Source organism: Triturus cristatus, chromosome 8, assembly GCF_964204655.1.
Source record: "Triturus cristatus chromosome 8, aTriCri1.1, whole genome shotgun sequence".
In the NCBI taxonomy this organism is placed as follows: Eukaryota; Metazoa; Chordata; class Amphibia; order Caudata; family Salamandridae; genus Triturus; species Triturus cristatus.
In genome coordinates this window covers 878,010,574-878,033,648 of record NC_140591.1, presented here as the reverse complement: position 1 = coordinate 878,033,648, position 23,075 = coordinate 878,010,574, and the positions used below count along the sequence as shown (strand labels likewise).

Genomic DNA, 23,075 nt, shown 5'->3' with positions numbered 1-23,075 from the left:
ACACTGCATTTTACATATGTAGTTACTTGGATATGTACCACTGAGACATCCATTCACTCACCAACACACCCATACACACACACACTCACGCACCCATATAGCTGTTCCCACATGCACGCTTGAACCCATACACCCAGTGAATCAACAACTCACACATCTATGCACAGTCACACACCTCCCACCCACCTACACGCACACTCAATCTCCCACAAAAATGCTCAGACAACTAATCAATAACCGATATTGACACTCATGTAGCTACTGACCAACCCATGCAGCAGCTTGCACAACAACAGACAGACTGATACAGACATTCACACAGTTTAGTCACTAACCCATGCATTCAGTAAGACACATTTAATCACTCACTTATACAGCCAGTCACGCACCTACTAAATCCTCCCTCCATACACTTATACACCCACTCATTCTTCAATACACTTTGGAATATATATAAAAGATATTTAAACTTTACGGAAACACAGTCACTGGATGATATCATCAGTGATGTTATCAGTGATGTCATCAGTGATGTCATTTGAGATGTCATCAGTGATGTCACTGACCATGTCATGAATGATGTAATATGTGATGTCATGAGCAGTGCATTGCGGGTGCGCGAGTTATAGTTAGCTGGACTAACTATAACGGCCACATTTCTATGGTTTTGTAAGAGTGAAATGTCCAGGTAACTATAACGTCCCCGAAACCTATGGTTTTTTGTGTGAATTTCTATGGTTTTTTTAAATGCTAATTTCTAACTATAACGTACCTGAAACTTATGGTTTTTTCAGTGAATATATATATATATATATATATTATCATCTACTGGCGGTCGCCAGTAGATAGTTATAGTTAGGACCATGTTTCCATAGGAAATCCGCAACATTCTATTTGGAATAACTTTGGCGCCGGTCGACGAATCCTCGCGAAATTTTCAAAACTAATGGGGCGCTACGCTCCGCTCCTACCCTGAAAGTCTCGGGGGGATTCGTCAAGCGGGGGCTGAGAAAAAAGGGGGGTCCCAAAACGCGTTTTCCCCATGCATTTTTCCATAGGACCTTTAGACACAGCTACAGCCCGAACGGCTGAACAGAGTTACTTGAAATTTGGCAGAGAGGTAGTCTACAGGTCAAGGATGTGCCTTTTGTAGGTTTGGTGTAAATCTGTTCAGTATTTCCTAAGAAAATAGCATTTAAATCAATATATATATCTGTAAGCGCGCTCCGAGCGCGCACCGTAAGCTTACCGTACGCGTACGGTGCCGTGCGCGAGCGCGATTCTGATTGGCTGTTAGATCTTAGTAAACATTCGAATCGGTCGAAACCAGGAAGTGTCGGCCGCCATTTTCTCTCTCGCACTCTGAGGGGGGGAGGAAAAACAAAGTTGGATAACATGAAAAGGGGCAGGCTAGACAGCTCCTAACCACCTAGCCTTGGTTAGGGTGTCCCAAAAGGACCCCCAAGGCCAAAAAGTTCAATTTTTTTTTTTTTTTTTTTAAACGCTGAATGCGCTTACCGTACGCGTACGGCCCAAATAAATGAAAAAAAAACAAAATCCACATATTCCCCCCCCCCGTGTGCAAAAGGTGCCCGTAGTGCACCTTTAGTGCATGGGAAATTTGTACGTTGAACATTTAATAGATAACCGTTCACAACGAAGCTCATAATATGTCCTCCGTGTGCGGACTGTGCGCGAAGCGTATTGTGCGTACATGGTCCATCCAGCGTAACGTGGGCACGCGGTGCGCGTAGCGCACCGCGTGCCCACCGTGCGTGCACGGCACTAACTGCGTAAAGTGGGCGCGTGGTGCGCGAAGCGCACCGTGCGCGCACGGAACGAACTGCGTGAAGTGGGCGCGCACGGCACGAACGGCGTAAAGTAACTTAGCATTTAAAAAACCGTACAAATTCACTGAAAAAACCATAGGTTTCACACACGTTATAGTTAGGAATTAGCATTTAAAAAACCTTGCAAATTCACTGAAAAAACCATAGGTTTCACACAAGTTATAGTTAGCTGTACATTTCACTCGTAAAAAACCAATGAAATTCCACGTTATAGTTAGTGCAGGCAACTATAACTCACGCGACCGCAATCCTCTGCTGATGCTAATACTGTATTTAGACACTTATTTGCCCATGTCTTCTTCCATTAAATTTTAGCTATACATATATTACAAATATTTTTTTTTCATAAAGACACATATGTCATCAGCAGAGGATTGCGGTCGCGTGAGTTATAGTTGCCTGCACTAACTATAACGTGGAATTTCATTGGTTTTTTACGAGTGAAATGTACAGCTAACTATAACTTGTGTGAAACCTATGGTTTTTTCAGTGAATATATATATATATATATATATATATATATATATTACCTACTGGCGGTCGCCAGTAGGTAGTTATAGTTAGGACCCCTTTTCCATAGGAAATCCGCAACATTCTATTTGGAATAACTTTGGCGCCGGTCGACGAATCCTCGCGAATTTCTCAAAATAGGTGGGGCGCTACGCTCCGCTCCTACCCTGAAAGTCTCGGGGGGATTCGTCAAGCGGGGGCTGAGATAAAAGGGGGGTCCCAAAACGCGTTTTCCCCATGCATTTTTCCATAGGACCTTTAGACAGGGCTACAGCCCGAACGGCTGAACAGAATTACTTGAAATTTGGCAGAGAGGTAGCCATAAGGTCAAGGAAGTGCCTTTTGCTGGTCTGGTGTAAATCTGTTCAGTATTTCCGGAGAAAATAGCATTTAAAAGCATATATATATGTATATGCGCGCAGGGTGCGCGCACCGTGCGAGCACCGTGCGAGCACCCTAACGTGCGCGAGCGTAATTCTGATTGGTGGTTACATGTTAGTCAACGTTCGAATCGGTCGAAATCAGGAAGTGTCGGCCGCCATTTTGTTTGTTTTCAGTGCGAGAGTGAAAAAGGAAGGTGTCGAACGTGAAAAGGGGGCAGGGTAGAGAGTTCCTGACCCCCTAGCCTTTGTCAGGGGGTCCCTGAAGGACCCCGAAGGCAAAAAAAAAAATTTTTTTTTTAAAATCGCGGGGGTGCGCGCACAGTGCGCGCACCCTGAAAAACACAAAAAAAAATTTTTTTTTTACAAAAAAAAATAAAATAATTCGCAGGGTGAAAACCAAAAAAAAAAATAATAATAATTTTTAATACGTAGTTTATTGTAAAATAAATATATAAAAAATAATACATAAATAAATTAGCATTTAAAAAACCGTACAAATTCACTGAAAAAACCATAGGTTTCACACACGTTATAGTTAGGAATTAGCATTTAAAAAACCTTGCTAATTCACTGAAAAAACCATAGGTTTCACACATGTTATAGTTAGCTGGACATTTTACTGATAAAAAACCAATGAAATTCCCCCGTTATAGTTACTGTAGGCAACTATAACTCACGCGACCGTAATCCTCTGCTGATGACATATGTGTCTTTATGAAAAAAAAATATTTGTAATATATGTATAGCTAAAATTTAATGGAAGAAGACATGGGCAAATAAGTGTCTAAATACAGTATTAGCATCAGCAGAGGATTACGGTCGCGTGAGTTATAGTTGCCTACAGTAACTATAACGGGGGAATTTCATTGGTTTTTTATCAGTAAAATGTCCAGCTAACTATAACATGTGTGAAACCTATGGTTTTTTCAGTGAATATATATATATATATAACCTACAGGCGGTCGCCAGTAGGTAGTTATAGTTAGGACCTATTATCCATAGGAAATTCGCAACATTCTATTTGGAATAACTTTGGCGCCGGTTGACGAATCTTCGTGAAATGTTCACACTGGTGGGGCACTCCGGTCTGCTCCTATCCTGAAAGTTTAGGGGTGATTCGTCAAGCGGGGGCCCAAAAACATGTTTTCCCCATGCAATTTTCCATAGGAAGCTTTAATCGCAGCTACAGCCCGAACTGCTGAACGGAATTACACCAAATTTGGCAAAAAGGTAGCCCTTGGTTCAGAGTCATGCCTTTTGGTTAAATGGTGTAAATCCGTTAAGCAGTTCCTGAGAAAATCAAAAGAAAAATCACATATATATCTGGGCGGAGCCTAACCACACATCTCATCGTGAGATCTGATTGGCTGTCAGCACTTCATCCAAGAAGTGTTGGCAGCCATCTTGGGACCAATGTACATGATAGCACCTTATTAAAAAGCATTGCAGTTAATAGAAGGTTTTAAGACTTTAGTCACATTATAAATCCTTTGTTGATGATACCATACTCATTTTAGGAATTGTGGTGTGTTCTAAGGTGATTTTACCATGTGAAAAAGCCTTCTGCTGGGATATCATAAATCATGTTTGAGAGAAAACTATTTTCTCATGCTTTTCCCACAGAGGTTTGAAAGGTGATCTATAAACTAAACTGAGAGCATATTTTCTGTAAGTTCACATTATCTTTCTCAGTCATGTGAGAATGAAGTCTGACATTCTCAGTAAAACATGTACATCCAACAAGGGTAGAGACTGTCAGTTGATTCCTTTGTGTTCTACTGCAGCTTCCCAGAGTGTTCCAAAGAACAACTAGAGCGCTAACAGTCCTACTTATGATAAACGTATGGCACACCTGAAGCCATCTTGATTGGAATAAAGTGGTATCTCTTAAAACATTTAATTTAAAAAGGAACAAAATGAGGGGGTTCATTTTGCCATAGAAAGTAGGATTGGTGCTGCAGAAAGAAAAATTAGGGCACATTTTGAGTGACTTCTCAAATACTCTTCTATTTCATAAAACAATTTTGACATGCAGACTGAAACATGCACTTTCAATACCAGCAGCAGACTTCCCTAGTGAGCAGTAGCTTTACTACAGTGATCTAATGAGCAACTAGAGTGGTAACATTCTGAATTTATGGTAAATGTGTGACACATCTGAATGCCTTCTTGATGGAATCAAAGTAAAAAACTGAAAGTATTTCCTACAGAGGAGACTGTAGTAAATGAGGAAATTAGGAAACTTCCTAACAAATAGGTCTCCCAAGATGGCCACCAGAGACAAAAGTAGCACAAATATCACCCAGATGTAGCCTACATGTAGCCCAATGACAGAAGTGTGCAAAACACTTTTTATGTTTGTGTTTTTGCAGTTTTATATAGTGCAGACTTGTCAGGTATTGGAGTGCTTTACATGAGCATTGGTTACATCACACAAGAACAAATTCATTTTGGTTGTAGACATGGGGAGATTAAGTGATTTGACCAGAATCACAGAATGTCTAGCTGAAGCAGAAACTCCAACCTGGTTCCCCAGTTGCAAAGTCTGCAGCTCTGGAAGTAACACCACATCCTCTCCCCTATGTGCAACATTTAATCAAGTGGTCAACTGGATACAAAAACATAAAGATAACAAATAATTTAAAAGTGCTTTGTCGCTATTTGAAAACTCAGAAAATATGTCCTCATTTTAGTTTTTTAGAGCACTAATCATAATTTTGATGCAAATAAGACCCTCTCATATATGTAATTTCTAAAGGAAATTCTCTAGGTATTACAGTTTTGATTACATCAAGATGACGTCAGGCGTTCCACACTTTTGTAATAAATATAGAATGTTAGCAGTCTAGTTGTTCATTAGGATACTGTTGAGAGGCAGAGGCCAGGGGCACGGACTCTGAAAATTGAAGGCAGGTAGGAGGGTGCAGAGGCAACAATTTGACCACAGTGGGCAGGCAGGAAGGGCAGTGGCAGCACAACAGACTATGGAGGGCAGTGGAAAGTGGGCAGGGGAAACAAACCAACAATACAGGACTGGCAAGAGAGGCGGTGGCAATATAATAGACCATTGTGGGAAGAAGGAAAAGGCAGTGGTAGTACAACCATACATGCCAACAGAACCGATTCAGCCAGGAAACGTCCAATGTTTTTAAGCCTAAATGGGCTTTATTTGATCTGTCTCCTGTCTACAATCTCCTATTTTTCATTGTAAGTCAATGGGGAAAATCAATACCCCAGTTTTTTAAATCAAAATCTCCCTCTTACCAAGTTCAAAATGTTAGCAAGTATGGTACTTTGGATCATGGAAGGCAGGAGGAATTGGGGTAGGGACATGGACTTGGATAACAGAGGACAGGAGGGACATGGAGAGGTGCACCAAACTGACCCTACAGGGCAGGCATCAGGGTTTGCAGCAGCACAATGCACCACACAGGGCATGCAGGACGGGAGTGCAGCACAACAATCCATAGAAAGCAATAGGGAGGGGACAGGACCATGCACATGGACAACAGAGAACAGAGGGGAAAGAGGCAATGGTAGCTAGCTGACCATCATGGACAGACAGGAGAGAAAGCTGCAGCATAGCAGACCATAAAGGGCAGGAGGGACGGATCAGGGGCATTACAATGGAACAGACAAGCTAGGAGGGAGGGAATAGGGGTCTGCACATGGAAACAGAGGGCTGGGGGCAGGGGGGCAGGGCAGGAGCAGCAAGATGACCATGGAGGTGAAGTCAGGCAGGATGGGCACTAGAAGCAAGACACGCCATGGAGAGCAACAGTGAGACTATGATGGCATACACACAGACCATGGAGGGAAGGTGGGAGGAGGTCAGGGGCAGCTAGCTGACCACACAGAAAGGTGGAAGGGGCCGTGGCAGCACAGAAGACCATGCATGGCAAGTGGTAGGGTTAGTGGCAGCACAAAGGCTATGATGGGCAAGAAGGAGGGTGCAGGGCCATGCATAAAGAACCATGGAGGATAGAAGGGAGGGTCAGGACCTGGGCTCAGACAAGAGAGTTCAAGGGAAGGGGCCTCACAACAGACCACGCGGGGCAGGCAGGAGGAGCAGTTGCAGCACAACAGACCAGGGAGGGCAGAAGGGTGTGGCAGTAAAATGGACCATGGAGGACAGGAGGAAGGGGATAGGGGCATGGAATGTGGACAGGCAGGGTGGAGGTGGCAGGGACAGGTTACAGTCATCTGACAATGCTAGGCAGGTGGGAGGGGAGTGGCAGCTCAACAGAACACTCAGAGTAGATAGGAGTGGCAGGTCCATGGGACATGGTGGGCAAAAAGGATGGAGCAGGGGCATGCACAAAGACATCGGAGGGCAGGTAGAAGGAGAATAGGGGCAGCAAGCTAAGCACAGAGGCTAAGCAGGAGGTCAATGATGGGGCATAGAATTGGGCAAAGGAGGGCAGGAGGAGTGGACTGGTACATAATGCTAAATGGAGGGCAGTGGCAGCACATCAGACCATGCATGGCAGGGGGGAGGATGCTAGTCCATGGATTCAGACAACAGAGGATAGGGAGGAGGTGGATGGGTCAGCAAGCTAACTGTTCAGAGATGGCGGGTATTAGGAACTTTGTTGTTTTTAAAATGTGTGTCTGTGCGGACTACTTAAAATATGAACAAGTATGCAGCATAATCTCACTTTTATTCAGGAAGAAGAGGACGTTTATGACTGTGACTCCGGGCTCACTTGGCAGAAACACCCCCTGACCCTCCACCCCCCCATTGCAAAATGTAATGCCCGTGAAAAGGGTAGGTGAACGCAGTGTGATATAGAATATAGTCCTGAGAGCACGATTAAAAATGAAAACTAGATATAGTGTATGGTATAAACTATGCACCAAAAAGTGTGATATAAGATGAACCGGGGCGTGAAATATAATATGCAATACATTGTGCGCAATGACAGATTCATTGGAGAGCGCGAGATAGCACAGGCACTAGCGCGTGCTATGCGATATGCACCTTGGAGTGTAATATGCACAGGGCAGTGTTGTGTAACCTAACTAGTCTCTAAAGTTGTAATATAAAATATGTGCTGGGGAGTGTAACGTTGCATATGCACTGTGACAAAGATATGGATCCCAAATAAATACAACAAGGTTCAGCACTATTAAGAGAAAGTCCACTATATTGAAAGGAATGTCCAAGACGTAGATGTAATTTTCGAAAAGAAATTATTTTCTTTATTTCATATTTTCGCGGGCATGGAGTATCAAAGCCTCATTAACATGAAAAAGCCCTAGACGACGCGTTTCGTCTCTTATAAGGAGAGTTTCTTCTGTCAAAGAACAAGCCGTATATCTAAGTGAGGACATATATAAACCTCCGCTCTGTAATATTTAATGCCCAGACGGCATGGTAGCCCGTGTCTCTAGGTCTCTTCAATCTCGGAAGGTAAACCGGGCACTTAAACAATAGCGTATTTAAACCCCCCGCTCCATAATATGCAACACCTATCCGTCGGTACCCCTCTCCTTGTCCAAGCCGAAAAAAAAAAAAAGATATGGATCCCAGATTGTAATATGTATGGCATAGTGCTGTGCGTTATAACATAGGCATCGAGGAAGGCACGTTAGATGGAGCAATATAACCCGTGCGAAGTCAAGTGTGGCATGACATATTCATGGGGTGGTGTTACAGTGCACATGGGCTAGAGAGTGTCATAGCATACGCACTAGCTGGTGCAATACAACACAGAGGTGTGTGGCACTCGCGCCGGGATTAGGCACGGTAGGGCGTCTGACACGTCAGAGCTATACTAGCGGTATAAATACATTCCACGTGGATTAATTGTATGCATAGTCGCCTTTTAATGAATATCACGCAAATCGTCATGGTGATAGGTACGTACGGTTTGTCCAGCATGTCCTAGGTGTTTCTATAAATATATATTTTTTTAAAGAAATAAAAAACAAAGGCCAGTCCCGGGGGATGGGGTCCCCGGGGCCATAAGTGGCCTGAGGAGGGTTCCTAAAGAATTAAAAAAAAAAAAAAAAGGTCATGCCCTGGGGGTTGGGGTCGATTAAGGCCTCGGGAGGGGGGCCACGCGGCCCCCTTCCAAATTTTTTTTTTCCTAAAAAAAAAATTAGGGGTCAGGCCCTGGGGGATGGGGTCCCCAGGGCCAGTAAATTATAAAAAGAAGGGGGTCACACAGCCCCCCTTCTTAAAATAAATAAAAGACCGGCATCACGCCGGAGGCCACGCCCCCTCCTTGCAGCACTCTGCAAACGCGCCCCCTGGCGAGTTGTAAGTTGGAGAATTAATTCCCCTTCAATACTGAGGGTCCCTGAGGGCCAACTAGCCCAACAGGTATCTCCAGTATGCGCCAGGGAGCTGCGTTGCAGACAGGTGTTCTGAGGCCACGCCCCTTTTTACATCACTCTGCAACGCAGCTGTGGCGCTTACTGGAGGTACCTAGTGGGCTAGGTTGACCCTAGGGACCCTTAGGATTCATGGGGACTTAATCTCTCAACTTAGAACGGCCACAGGGCGCGTTTACACAGTGTTGAAGGGAGGGGACAGGGCCAGAGGTGACGTGTGCAAACACGCCCTGTGGCGCGTTTTAATTTGGGGAACGAATTCCCTTTCAATCCTGAGGGACCCTGTGGGCCAACTAGCCCACCAGGTGCTTCCAGTAAGCGCCACTGCGCTGCGTTGCAGAGAGGTGGTGCTGGCCGTGCCCCTTTTTACACTTCTCTGCAATGGCGCTTACTGGACGTACCTAGTGGGCTATTTTGCCCCTAGGGACCCTCAGGATTCAAGGGGACTTAATCTCCCAACTTAAAACAGCCGCAGGGCGTGTTTACACAGTGGGGAAGGGAGGGGACGGGGCGTGAGGTGATGTGTGCAAACGCCCTATGACGCGTTTTAAGTTGGGGAAATAATTCCCCTTCAATCCTGAGGGCCCCTGGGGGCTAACTAGCCCACCAGGTGCTTCCAGTAAGCACCACTGCGCTGCGTTGCAGAGAGGTGGTCCAGGCCGTGCCACTTTTTACACCTCTCTGCAACGCAGCTCTGTGGTGCTTACTGGAGGTACCTAGTGGGCTAGTTGGACCCTAGGGACCCTCAGGATTCAAATGAACTTAATCTCCCAACTAAAAACGGCCACAGGGCGTGTTTACACAGTGGTGAATGGAGGGGACGGGGCCTGAGGTGACGTGTGCAAACGCGCCCTGTGGCGCGTTTTAAGTTGGGGAAATAATTCACCTTCAATCCTGAGGGATCCTGGGGCCCAACTAGCCCACCAGGTGCTTCCAGTAAGCGCCACTGTGCTGTGTTGCAGAGAGGTGGTCTAGGCCCTGCCCCTTTTTACATCACTCTGCAACGCAGCTCTGTGGCGCTTCCTCGAGGTACCTAATGCGTAAGATGGACCCTAGGGACCCTCCGGATTCAAGGGGACTTAATCTCCCAACTTAAAACGGCCACAGGGCGTGTTTACACAGTAGGGAAGGGAGGGGGCGGGGCCTGAGGTGATGTGTGCAAACATGCCCTGTGGCGCGTTTTAAGAGGAAGTTTTAATTCCCCTGCCCTATTATATACTAGAGGCTTACAGAGGAGGTCATGCTAATCATAGGGGGACCCCAACGTATAGTGTTCCCTAGTGTATGTAGGTGTTTTCACTGTATTCTAAGTGTCTTTTAACATAGTACTGGCTCTAGGACTGGTTAGTCAGACTCAGTTACCACCAGTATCCGTCTGAAAAAGTTGAGGGTACAGGATGATTTTGCAACAAGTCTTCTTTCTGCTCTTCTGTTTGTTCTTTCTGCACGTTATCCTTCTTCCTGCACTTTTCTTAGTCTTTGAGGACTTCTGTTGCTTCTTTCTGCATTTCTTTTTTTTACTTTCTGTGCGTTTGTTCTTCTTTGTTCACATGTCCTATCTCTGTAGGCATAGTTAGAAATTAGCATTTAAAAAACCTTAGAAATTCACTGAAAAAACCATAGGTTTCAGGCACGTTATAGTTGGGAATTAGCATTTAAAAAACCTTAGAAATTCACTGAAAAAAACATAGGTTTCAGAGGCGTTATAGTTAGCTGGACTTCTCACTCGTACAAAACCATTGAAATTCCCCCCGTTATAGTTCGTTCAGCTAACTATAACTTGCGCGCCCGCAATGCACTGCTGATGACGTCACATATTACATCAATCATGACATGGTCAGTGACATCACTCATGACATCACTGATGACATCTCAAATGACATCACTGATGACATCATCCTTGTGATTGAGTGGCAGACCTCCTCTCACCCTAATATAACCTTTGATACACACATTCAAAAATAGAAACTAAAATTTTCAAAACAATGGATATACCAATACCAGTTACAACAACCTATTCAGTAGCGAAGACCCCTTTGCTGACAGTATTTGTCTTCCTGGAGGTTTTTTCTGATCTTTGTGCAATTTTGGTAAGAAATAAATTGTCGATGTTACTGGATGCGTCACCGTCAGGAATTTACGTTCATCCTCATCAATTAGGCCACTTGATGACCATTCTGAAAGTTTGTCATCCACCATTTTTTTTATTGCTGCGGTTGGATTAGTTGTTAATTTCTCTCAACTGGCGATGTGCCTCTGTTATATACGCCGTCCGTTCCCATATCACTATGTTTCCGCCTTTGTCGGCCATTTTGATTTCAATTTGGTCATCCGTTGATAGTTTCTTGAGGGCCTCCCTTTCTTCTCTTGTTAAATTGTCATCATATTTGGAGTGTTTCAATTTGTACAAGTCTTGAATTACTGCATCTTGAAATAAATCAATTTTATTTCCCGGGCCCAATTGAGGGTAGAATTTTGATTTGGGCTTCTTTCCACTTAGGCCTCCTCCCGTTTGACTACAGGCCTCTTGAAGGGAGATGTCATCTCTATTCATCACATCCAAATTGATTAATGTTAGGAAGCTTTCTGAGTCTTTTACCTGAAGGCCTCCAGTTGTTTCTTCTCGTGTTGTTTTATTTTGTTGACTGTATTTAGCTTCCTTGAATACCTTTGCTAGTTTGATTTTTCTTGTATACAGGTATAGATCTATTCTTATTTGTGCTAGATCTATCCGACTTTTGGGGCAAAAGTTAATACCTCTTTTGAGTAAACGCGTCTCTATTGCATTTATTGGTCTTTTTGATAAGTTGACAATTTGTAATTCGTCACTTATTGTTTCTGTCTCTGGCGCATGCTCCTCGTTTCGGTGCCAATTTTTTCCGCACCACCGCTTGCACCTTTTTCCTCTTCTCTGCAGTTTCTTTCCGGCCACCTCCGTCCTCTTCCTCTTCCTCTCTGTTGTTGGTGTTGCTGCGTTGGGCGATTTTGTTCCCACTGTCTTTGTTGCAACACGAGGCGCATGTCCCCTAAAAAAGACATCTTTACAGTATCTCGCATTGATGTTGATTCCCCATCGTTTGATTCCGCAGAGACTATTGAGGACGCATTGCTGGATAGGCTAGTCATACTATTCCAAGAGACTTGTTCTTTTAACCCATCAAACTTTCTCGCAAAAGTAAATATTCGGCCTTCAGCATAATCATTTGAGTCAAGTATGAATTTGGAATGTTTCCTTTCCCTTACTATATCTTCATGTCTTTCAATTTGACTCTCCAATTCCTCTTTAAATTTATTCATTTCCGTTGTTAGCTTCAGTTGTGTTATTTCTTTTTCTGTTTCTTGAAGTTGTGACTTTATTTTCTCCAAGCCAATCTCAATATGTTTCACTACTATCTCAATTAAGCCCAATGACGATTTTAAAATGAACTCTCCCCATTCTTGCAGTAATTCATTAGTAGTATCTTGATTGTTGGGCATGAGCATTATTCTCAGACCCCTTGGAACACGTTGTACCTCCAAATATTTTTTTAGGGTGATGAGCTCCCATGCCTTGTTAATTTCCTTGCGACTTTGTTTTTCCCAAGTTCTTAATTTGCTTTTTACATCTGTTTTTGCTGTTGTAGTAGTTGTACTTGTCTCTTTTGTTTCCTGGCCTTTGTCAAACATATCATTTAGCAGTTCATTCCTTTTCGCTTCCCTTCGTTCCATATTTCTGCTTCGTTTATAATTGCCCTCTTTAATTTTACGATCTTTGCTACCCTTTGCGTTATTTACTTCAACCGGTATTCCTTTTATCAATTATTACAATAGCCTTTTTGCCGCTCGTTCCCTCATTGAAACAACATTGCGGTTTTATGCTCCAATTGACAGGCTCCCCGGCACTTAACTATAACTATAGCTAAGCTTAAACAAAGTTTAAGCTTAGTTATAGTTAGGAAATCTTTTTTATTTCTATACAAACCAAACTTAAAGTACACAAACATTAGAAATTCTAAAGTTATAGTCATACCTTATATATATTTTTTTGTATTTTTTGTTTTTTACCTACTGGCAGTCCCCTGTAGGTAGTTATAGTTACGACCAAAGTTTCAATAGGAAAAGTACTTTTTGTTTTGCCAATAACTTTGGTGCCACTTGAAATTTTGAAAAAACGTCCCCTTTTTGGTTCAGCTGCTGTGTTGAAAGTTTCAGGGTGATCCGTCAAGCGGTCTATAGGGATTTGTAATTTTTTTAACATCACTACAGCCCAACCGCTGAATGGAATTACGCCAAATTTGTCAGAAAGCTAGATTTTGGTCCCGAAAGCAGGCTTTTTCTGATTTGTTGTACATCTGTTCAACAGTTTCAGAGATATTTAAGTTTAAAAAATATATCTGGGAGACCAAAATCCTACTGACACCTGCTGAAATTTGATTGGCTGCCAACACTTCAACCAGGAAGTGTTGGCAGCCATCTTGGGACTCGGTTGAACCGAGCCCCACAAAAAACATAAAAAGAAAAAAGAACAGGGGCAGGGTTGAAACGCCCTGACCCCCTAGGCCTCTTCCGGAGGGGAGGGGGTCCCACTGGGCCAGAAAAAGCATTTATATTTACATTTTTGGTGTGATCCACGGATCCCGACAAAAACGGGTGGAAAGAAACAAAGCACGGACTCTATTCATTATCGGCCCCCGGAAGTGCCAGGGGCAGGAGGGTAATGAAGGAGGGGGGCTCATGGGGCCCCCCTCCTAGGCTTTAGAAAAGTCCTGAGAACTGTCACCTCTCTGGGGCACTAAACAATCGAAATGCAGGGACCCCCTGCAGCCCCGGAGACCGGCATATCCCTGGGAAAGTAAATGAAAATTAGGGGTGGGCGAGCCGTGCAAATTTCCCGGGGACCACCACCTCCCGATGGCAATATAGTATACAAATGCTGGGGGCGCCCAGCCCCTTTGCAGCCCTCTAGACGCCACCTCCCTGGGACACTTAACAATCAAAATGCGCAAGGCCCCCCGCAGCCCCGGGGACTGCCACCTCTATGGGGAAGTAAATGTAAATTAGAGGTGGGGGAGCTGTGCGGCTGCCACGGGAACCACCACCTTACAGGGGCACTATAGTATACAAATGCTGGAGGCTGCCCCCCTTCGCCCGTAGCCTCGTGGACCGCCCCCACACCTGGGTAGTAAATGTAAATTGGGGGCTGGGGAGCTGTGCACATAATTATTTTTAAAACAATGCGGGGTACATACATTGTTTTAAAAACAATGCAGGGGAGGCTCTACGGCCTTCTCCGCAGCCCCGGGGATCGCAGCCTCCCAGGGGCACATACAGATTAATAAGGGGGGCCTTTGTAGACCCCCGGGGACCACCACCTCCCCGGGGCTACATTAAAAATAAAGGAGGGGGCCGCGTGGATCCCCTCATAGAGGCGTTGATAGCTTTGGAGATTGCCGTCCCCCAGGGCCGGCTCCAGCATTGTCCCGGGGTGCCCACCCCGGGACATTGCAGTTTGCAATGGGTCACGCCAAGCCATAGCAAACATTGCTCTGCTTCGAGTAGGCGAGAGCAGAAAATTCTCTTACTTTCTCGAAGCAGAGCAGAATTTCTTTTGAACAGTGGGAGGTACATGTTAGCAGCTCTCTTTTCAAAAGCAATGCTGGTTCCCGCAGGACTCAGGTAGCCAGCAAGGATCACAGGGCGTTGAGGCTCCCCTTGGGGCCCCCAAAGTGAGAAACTGGCTGCTCTGGGTATGACCAGGTCAACCAGTATTGTGGCCAGGACCCAGGGCCAAAATCGGCCTTGGAGGTGGGCCACACGGCCCCCATTCCTTGTTTTGTAAACAAAAAAATGTATTAAAAAATAAAGGGCAGGTCCCAGGTGATGGGGTCCCCGCGGTCAAAATCGGCCCTGGGAAGGGGGTCATGCGGCACCTTTCTTTAATTTAAAAAAGATTTAAAAGAGAAACACCGGGCTCTGGGCGATGGGGTCCTCAAAGCTGTAATCTACATGGGAGGGGTGCCAGGTGGCCCCCCTCCCTTGTTTTGTAAAACATTTTTTAATTAAACATATAAAAGTCAGGTCCAAGGGGATGATGGGATCCCCCGGGGCCAAATACGGCCAAGGGGGGGGGGGGGGGGGCACCCTTTCATTATAATTTTTTAAAAAAGTATATTCTACCGGCATGAAGCCGGAGCCTCCCTCTTTCTCCACCACTCTGCAATCGCACCTGCTGGTGTGCTTCTGGTTGGGGGATGAAGACCTCCTGTGACCTCCAGTAAATCCCACACAGCCAGATTGCTGAGAGGTTATCGGAAGTCACACCTCCTTTCTCCTCCACTCTGCTAACACGCCTCTCTGCACACTGCTGGTGGGGTATGACGTCCCCTTGCCTCCTGAAGGACTCAGGGCTTTGGACTAACCCACATGTTGGGAATCAGGAGTACATGTTTTGAGTAGAAGTTATATGCTTCCACAAAAAAAGGGTTTCCCTCCATGCAGCTGTGATAATTTTGTTTATTTATCCAGCTGCCTCGGCTTGAATTTTCAGGGGCACACACATGCCATTGTATTGCTATTAAAGTGTCTTAGAGAACTGATGGTGTTTTCTCTGGCAGCAGCACAGATGGGAGGAGGCAATCATTAACATACATGGATGTTTAGGTCTGGCTTGACGGTGCATTTATAAGCCTGATCAATTGGCATTGCCAATGCTTGTTGATATACTTTATTAAAATCCAGATTGGCCATCTATGCGAGCATTTGTGAACAAATATCTTACAATGGTTTTTGACAAAGTGTAACAATACATTGCAATTCATTCAATTGAGGGATGTGGGTTTAGATTTGATTTATAGCCTCAGATTCCAAGATGTAGCTATAGCACTGGCCAATACTTGTGTAAAATCATAAAAAATCAGGTTACATTCTTCCCTCTTATAACTTAAGATCTAGGCTGGCACTGTTGCGCTGCTACTTAGTAAGTAGATGTTAAGTGCAATAAGAGGATCTCTTAATAGGAATATCTTTATAGATGGTAAATTTGCCCATGAATGAAACATAATTAAGAGAGATCCCTGAGATTGTGATAAGCTGCTATACACATTGAACTTTATAATACCTATTGAGGTGAAATGAGTTGTTTGTTACTGGTTAAACTGCTACTATTCTTTTTAAAATGTTTTAAACACAAGTGAGGTTTTGGGTTGTGAATTGTATTGACTCACGGCATGGAGAAGTTCTAATGTTCATATGGTTGTATTTGTATAATTTATACATGTGTGTGGTTGAATGGATCGAACCATTTATTGTTGTTTTAGGATATTTATAATTTCCAATTTTTATGAATTAGGCAATGTGTGCAGTATTTCTATATGAATGTTTTCTTGGAAATAAAGTATTTTGACTGCTCCAATACATTACAAGATGGCCATACATACATACGCAAACATGGGTGCCATCTTTGAAAGTTTTCTGTTACATTTTAATAAAAACATTAAAAGAAAACAGGTTTTGGCAAAGCCACTACCTCAACATCAAAGCCAGACCGGTTTACTTTGCCAGTTGTTGTTAAAATGCTTTAATAAATACCCTGCAAGCTTGCTTAAGAGAGTAGCAGCAAATAGCACATATACAGCATATTGTGTGTCTTTTTAGGTTTGGATTAGAGAGAGGCATCAAAAAATCATATAGTTAGTAATATTGCTTACACAAGTGACTTTGGTAGAGAGTCAATAAAATGTTAGGTCAGACACAGGAAAGCATAGTTTCGGTGCGGAAATGGGTCCACCCTCTTTAGCTGTTTGCTTGTTTGAGAGCGTCCGTCTCATCTTGGATCACACCATAGGACAGGCATTTAAAATTAAACTATCAGTTATATTGAATGCTGACCTTTTGCCTACAAAAAGAAGTCTAGGATTTAAATAGACAGCTAGAATGTGTGAATGCTGCAGCAATGGTGAACCTTTTTTGTTCATCCTTTATCATGGTAAAGTTGGAAAGGAAGTTGTTGTTTTTGGCAGCAGTCAATGCTTTAGCTTTTTAGTAAGTTTGAATAGTAGTTCTTTTGATGGAGACTTAAACATTGCCTGGCAAATATTAAAAACTGCGGGATATCATGTAACCTGAAACAGTGCGTACTGTCTGTGTGCTTCCCTAATAAGTAATGAACAGATGTTCCTCACTTTTCTGAATCAATGATGTGATATAAACTTAATATTCGTGCAGCATAATTATACTGTTATTGTTTGATATAGTGCTTCGTAGTGTAGTGTTACATGTAAAAAACAGATGTTATTTTATAGGTTGAAGCATGTTTTTTACATATGCTTCCGCATTTTTATTTTGTGCTTGGTAAAGCCCGTATTCATTGTTTTCTTGTAGTATGAAAGTTATTGGATCAAACTATTAACCATTTCACTGGAAGTCTTGTAGAAAGTTAAGACCAGGCCTATTGGCTTTGTCAAAGGGTCTTTATATGTAGCCGTTAATTTATGCCCACATCATTTGCAAAGGGAGAATCTTTCTCTTTTTATCATTTAAGAACTTTTTTTTAACTGTGGGGTTTAAAGTTACTGTCACATAATATTGTCATCACATTTTATTCTGAACAAGCAGCAGACAAAGGCAGCTTCCTAATTATCGATCAGTGATAGTTTAAAAACATTGATTATTCTGTTATAGACCTTATTGTAGATTTCAGCATACCCTTAGAGGGTCATAGGCTTATTTCTCCTTTTGCTAAATTTAAAAATACCTTGAACAATATTTAAAGTTGTATTACATTTCAGTTCATAAGAAATGTCAGTAGCTAGCTCTAGGAATACGTAATTCCATATGGTTATTGAATTCTCAGGGCCTTCAAGAGATGATATCAATACATCACCAGCTGTCAAAAGACCTTAAACTCAAGGTATGAGTTCCCATGTTCTAGTCTCTTAGATTCTTTTGAAAGGCTTTGACACATAATATTATATTCGTTCCTTCACCCGATATTTAAATAGTTATGTATAGATCCAGCAGGACCTTAACATGATTATTGCCATACTTTTAAAATACTGGTTCTCTTGTTAGTAATGCATTGTCTTAAACTGCTGTTACGTTTTTTTAGCGCTTGGCGTACAGACCACAATGGTCCAGTGCTTGGTTACATCGACTGCTGTTAATTGCAATCTTTGTGTTTTTTTCATTTCAAGCCCGAAGCCATATCAAACAAACCAGAAGATACAGGCACCACGACTACTGTGGAATAGTCTAAAACCGAGCCCATTTCAAGCACTACTCATTAAGTTTGTAAGTCTACAAAAAAATTAAAAGATTACTGTTTTTTCTTGTTAAATCTCAGATAGCGAGAAAGGTTAAATTAAATTGTGTATGAAATAGCGGCAGAGTAAATTTGTAGAGGGTGTGTGCAGCGAAAATTTAGTACTGTTTTTTTAAATATGCTAAATTCTCCAGGGCGAATTCTAAACTCTGTGTCACAATTGTATCCATATTCATGGAGATTGCAAACATTAAAATATTTCAGTTCCCATAGCATTCAATACCACTTATCGTCAAAGTTACCTTACAGGTGTGGAACACCTGTGAAATTGCACCCGCAAGTGAATTTGCCCCTACTTGCCAATGTTTTCTCACTTGTGAATTTGTACTCACCTCTACGGCTCTACATCAATTTCTAGTTGTTTACACAATGTATAGCTCCGATATACTGTAATCACAAGACTCCCACGATCACCTTTTCTGAACTAGAGGTCCCTCAATGCATTGACAAAGGTCCCTCCTTCTTGAGATTCCTTCTCTTCCTATCTCTTTCTCTTCAAAGAACCAGCCTCCATGGACACCATCTCTACCCTGCACCTGTCATCACTACAGCTTTGGCATCTTGCTCATCTACCCCTCCCATCTTGCCTTACCACACAACCTATAAACTTACCTTATAATGTAATATAACATTAAATGCAAGGTAATGTATAGAAAGACTGGCAGGGAAAGTGTTTAACATACCCTTTAGCAACCACCTTATTTTGCTTTCCTGACTAAACAAACACAACAATACAATGACTACAATCCCGATCCCTTTCTAATCTCCTTCATTTTATGGCAAGCCCATTCAGTTCATAACAAAATTGCATTTATCACCCACCACTTCCACTCCCACCTATAAAACTTCACAGCAATCACAGAGACATGGATAGATTTAAAAAGACACAACCGCTCCACCTGCCCTAGATACTGAACGCACCACTTTGTTCCTCAATCCCCGGAGCAATAAAAAAGGTGACGATATAGGTATTCCTATTAACAAATCTCCTACAACTGTACCTATGTTGACCTGGTCCCACACTCCACCCTTTCAGCACCATTCATCTCACAATTACTGCTCCATACAGTACATATATCATCATCTAACATGCAGGAAACACAATGGGCTACTTATTTGCAGCATTGATCACCTTGATAGAATTGCTTTCACCCAACAACCCTTTTGTAATCCATGGGGATTTTAGTTGGGCCCTAAGCAAAAACTTTAATTCATCCCTATATGCCATATTCCTCTCCAGGTACCCCCTACTAAATATTGATCAAGAACCCACTCCCCTTTAACGATCGATTGTTCTTCATCTGGCCATGCTACCCTTCTTTTCTGGGCCGACTCTTCAAATCTTCTGCCTACACAACCTCTGTCACCCAACAGAAAGCCCTACCAAGAGCTTTCCATGCATTCCATTTTATAAACATTTTTATTGCTTTTGTGAGCGAAGAAATACAAAAACCTCAAATGTATCATATATAACATTTTAAATAAAGTTAAACTAAATAATTAATGTTCGGCTCAGATGTCTACAGTGGTAATGTACACTTTCTTGAAAAATTCTAGTTTACATGTGAATCTCTCTAAGTGGTCTTTCTGTTCAGTGCTAGAATTTACCAGATCCTACCACATTTTTACAATAAACAGTTTAAATCCCTTTTCATACTTGTCTATTTCAATGTATTTCTCGCTTTCCTATGTCTACTACTTTGTACTATTTTCCCATATTCCTCTTGCTCTTCCCTCCACTACTGACAGGTGAGCATAGTAGTTGGGAGGGAATATTCCATCTTGTGAGTGTGGCAATGTTTGTATACAAGAGTGCCGGACTATAAAGTCATCTTTCAGTTTCTCATACTGCCTGACCATCTCAAGGTATTTCTCTAATGCCTTTGCCCACTCCTTTAGATCTCTAAGCCAGCCAATCATAATTCTTAATCCAAATTCATAATGACCTTAAAACCACTGCTTCACTCAACCTCCTTTGACAATTTTCATGAAATGGTGAAATCAAATCACACTACTGTCTATGTACCTTCTCACCAGCTGGCAGCCTTTCCCCCAGCCCACCACCTGCAACCGTGAATTACACCCAACATTCACACTGTGAAAACAAAAATGCAGCTGCTCCTCTTTAAATTACACAATGACAGGACCATAGAACCTTTTGGTGACTACAGACATGGTTTGGATGACCTCAGAGTGGCAATAAATGCAGCCAAATCTGCCAACTTCCGTGACTTAAGTTTCTTCTTCGTGTTCACATCCACAACGTGCTCATACCATTAACTCCCTGCTGCCTCCACCTTCCACATCCCTCACTAAGTTCTCACTATCTGCCTCAGACTTTGCCTTAAACTTCTATAAAATTGCAGTCGTCAGATATAACCATGCTTCATTACTACAAAACTAATTTGCCTCCTATAATCCTAACAAACTCCATTAAGCTACTTAGACTGAAGCCCACATTTCCTGTGCAATTGATCATCCCCATACTAAAATCTACAATCCCTCATATGCATCTTCTCACCCCTTCAGTCCCCCAGCCTTTGAAATACTCAGATCTCTCGTCTAGAGTTCTGTTTCGCTTATCTTGTCTGTTCAACCGTTCACTTAGCTCTGATTACTAGTCTATGTGCTGTAAGTTGAATACGGTATTACCTCTGCTAATGCTGTAATCTTTTGAAGTTGACGGTATATCATGGAGCTTTAAGCAGTACTTTAAATTGGCTGGTATTCACAGTACTGCAAACCAGCACTTATACATTTTCTGTACATGAGTACCGGAGCGTCTCCTTGGCCGAGGAGAATATCAGTACTTATTAGGCAGCAAGGCAAGCAGGGTGAAATCGCTATATACAGCAGCGCAGGTGCTGCTAAACAGCTGCTGACAAGTATGATAGAGGAGAGTCTTTTCCTGCTGCAGCAGTTGGCTGATTTGTATTAATTCAGAATTACACAGGATTTTGGAATGGACCTGTGCATGGCCTGACACCAATGGAGTAGGACGCGGATTGAGGAGCTTCCGTCCGGCGAACCCTATTTACCTGTCATCCTGGTGTCTCGGTTCTCACACAGGTTTGTGCGTGACTGGGACCACTAAATTAACCGAGGGATGTGAAATCAGCCCTCTGGAGCCGGCTGCAGGCGCAGTGTTGAGGAAAGTGGAGAGCGGGCTGTTCCAGTTCAGATGGCGGTCTCCCTTTGACCCCAACTGAGAGCCGCTTGGGAGAAAGCCAGCGCAGAGAGGAGAAGTGCTGTCTCAATAGCCGGCGGCCGGGTAAAGTTAACAGCCCGGAATACGGCCTCGCTGCTCCTGTCGGAGGCCCCCATACGAGTTGGCTGTGACGACAAGGAACCAGCAGAAGCCTGGGGCGGTGAGGAGGCGGTGAAACGGTGGGGACGTTCTTATTGTGACCTGGGCTGAGCGACCAATTAGAGAGGACATCCGGGAAGACCCCAGGCAACGTTACCAGAGCAGATGCTCCCAGATGCCCGTCGCTGCAGTGTAACAGGGAGGTGAGGTGAAGAGGAGGGTGGTAATGAGGCCTAGTCGGAGCGCGGCCGAGAGATAATCCAGGGCCCGATGCGATAGGCCAACTGGTGCGCCTGCGGTGGGTGGGAGGCCGACAGCACTGTAGTGTCCTGCGTGGACAAAAGGAACACAGACACTCGTGGTTCTTTGGAGGCTGTTTATTTGTTGACCTCGCTATCTCCTGGGTATCGACTAACTGCCGATCCTGCCCCCGGCTCCTCCCTTTCCGCCCGCCCTCGTCCTCCCTCGGGCAGGTCCTAGTGCCCCTAATGTGGGGGTGCATCATTACTCTCCCCTCCCCTGTAAACAAAAAAAAAATAGAAACAACAAAAGAAAAGACAGTTTCGACCTTACAGTTCTTCAATCAGGCGAGATGGTTTCTTAATGGTCCGCTTGGGGCGTGATTGATGATCAGTACTGCCTCGCTCATGTTCGCCAGTGATTTCCATCAGTGCCTGACTGCAGCGGGGCGGAGTCTCTGGTTCTCTTTTCTCAACTCGCAGTTCAGTCATTAGTTCCTTGACATTCGGGCTGCACTTCTTGAAGTATGTCACATTTCTGGTAACTCGTCTTCCGTCAGTTTCCGCAGTGATCATAGTTCCTTTCTGTTGCACCACTTTCAGTGGAGTTTCGTGATATCTGCAGTCAGTCTTTCGGTGTTGCTCTTGTCGCGCGAACACCCAATCTCCTTCTCGGATCTCAGTGGGAGAGGCATGTCGCCGTTCATCCGCGTAGTCCTTCATTTTCTCTTTCTTCAGCCTGTCTGTGGCTGCAGTCTCCTCATGGTCAGAGTCGGGGTATTGTTCACTCTCGGGGACACCTATCATTGGTAGTCTAGTGCGCGCGGGCCGTCCTAGCATGAGGGTGGCCGGACACTTGCCCGTGGTGGAGTGGGGTGTGTTTCGATAGGCTCTTAGTACCTCGTTCAGTGCTGTCTGGATGCTCTTTCGAGTGAGTTCCGCCTGTTGTATTGCTTTCTTGATCGTGGACATGAAACGTTCAATCATTCCGTTCGCCTGGGGACCATAGTGGTGTGATCTTCCGGTGTTTAAAGTTGAGGTGTTGGGCAAAGTCGGCAAAGTCTTGGCTGTTGAATGGGGGCCCATTGTCGGATTTCACCACTTGAGGAATGCCCCACGCAGCAAAGACTTTCTCTAGTATTGATATGG

General features: G+C 43.7%; 1 protein-coding gene across 1 annotated transcript in view; it reads left to right on the top strand.

Annotated features, from left to right (window-relative positions):
- The window catches only part of APOO (apolipoprotein O), a 999,638-nt gene that overhangs the window by 842,734 nt on the left and 133,829 nt on the right, over window positions 1-23,075 (top strand). The window contains exon 8 of the mRNA XM_085622412.1: window positions 18,253-18,349. Coding sequence (XP_085478538.1) covers window positions 18,253-18,309 — 57 coding nt within the window. The 3' untranslated portion in view covers window positions 18,310-18,349. The remainder of the gene's footprint in view (window positions 1-18,252; window positions 18,350-23,075) is intronic.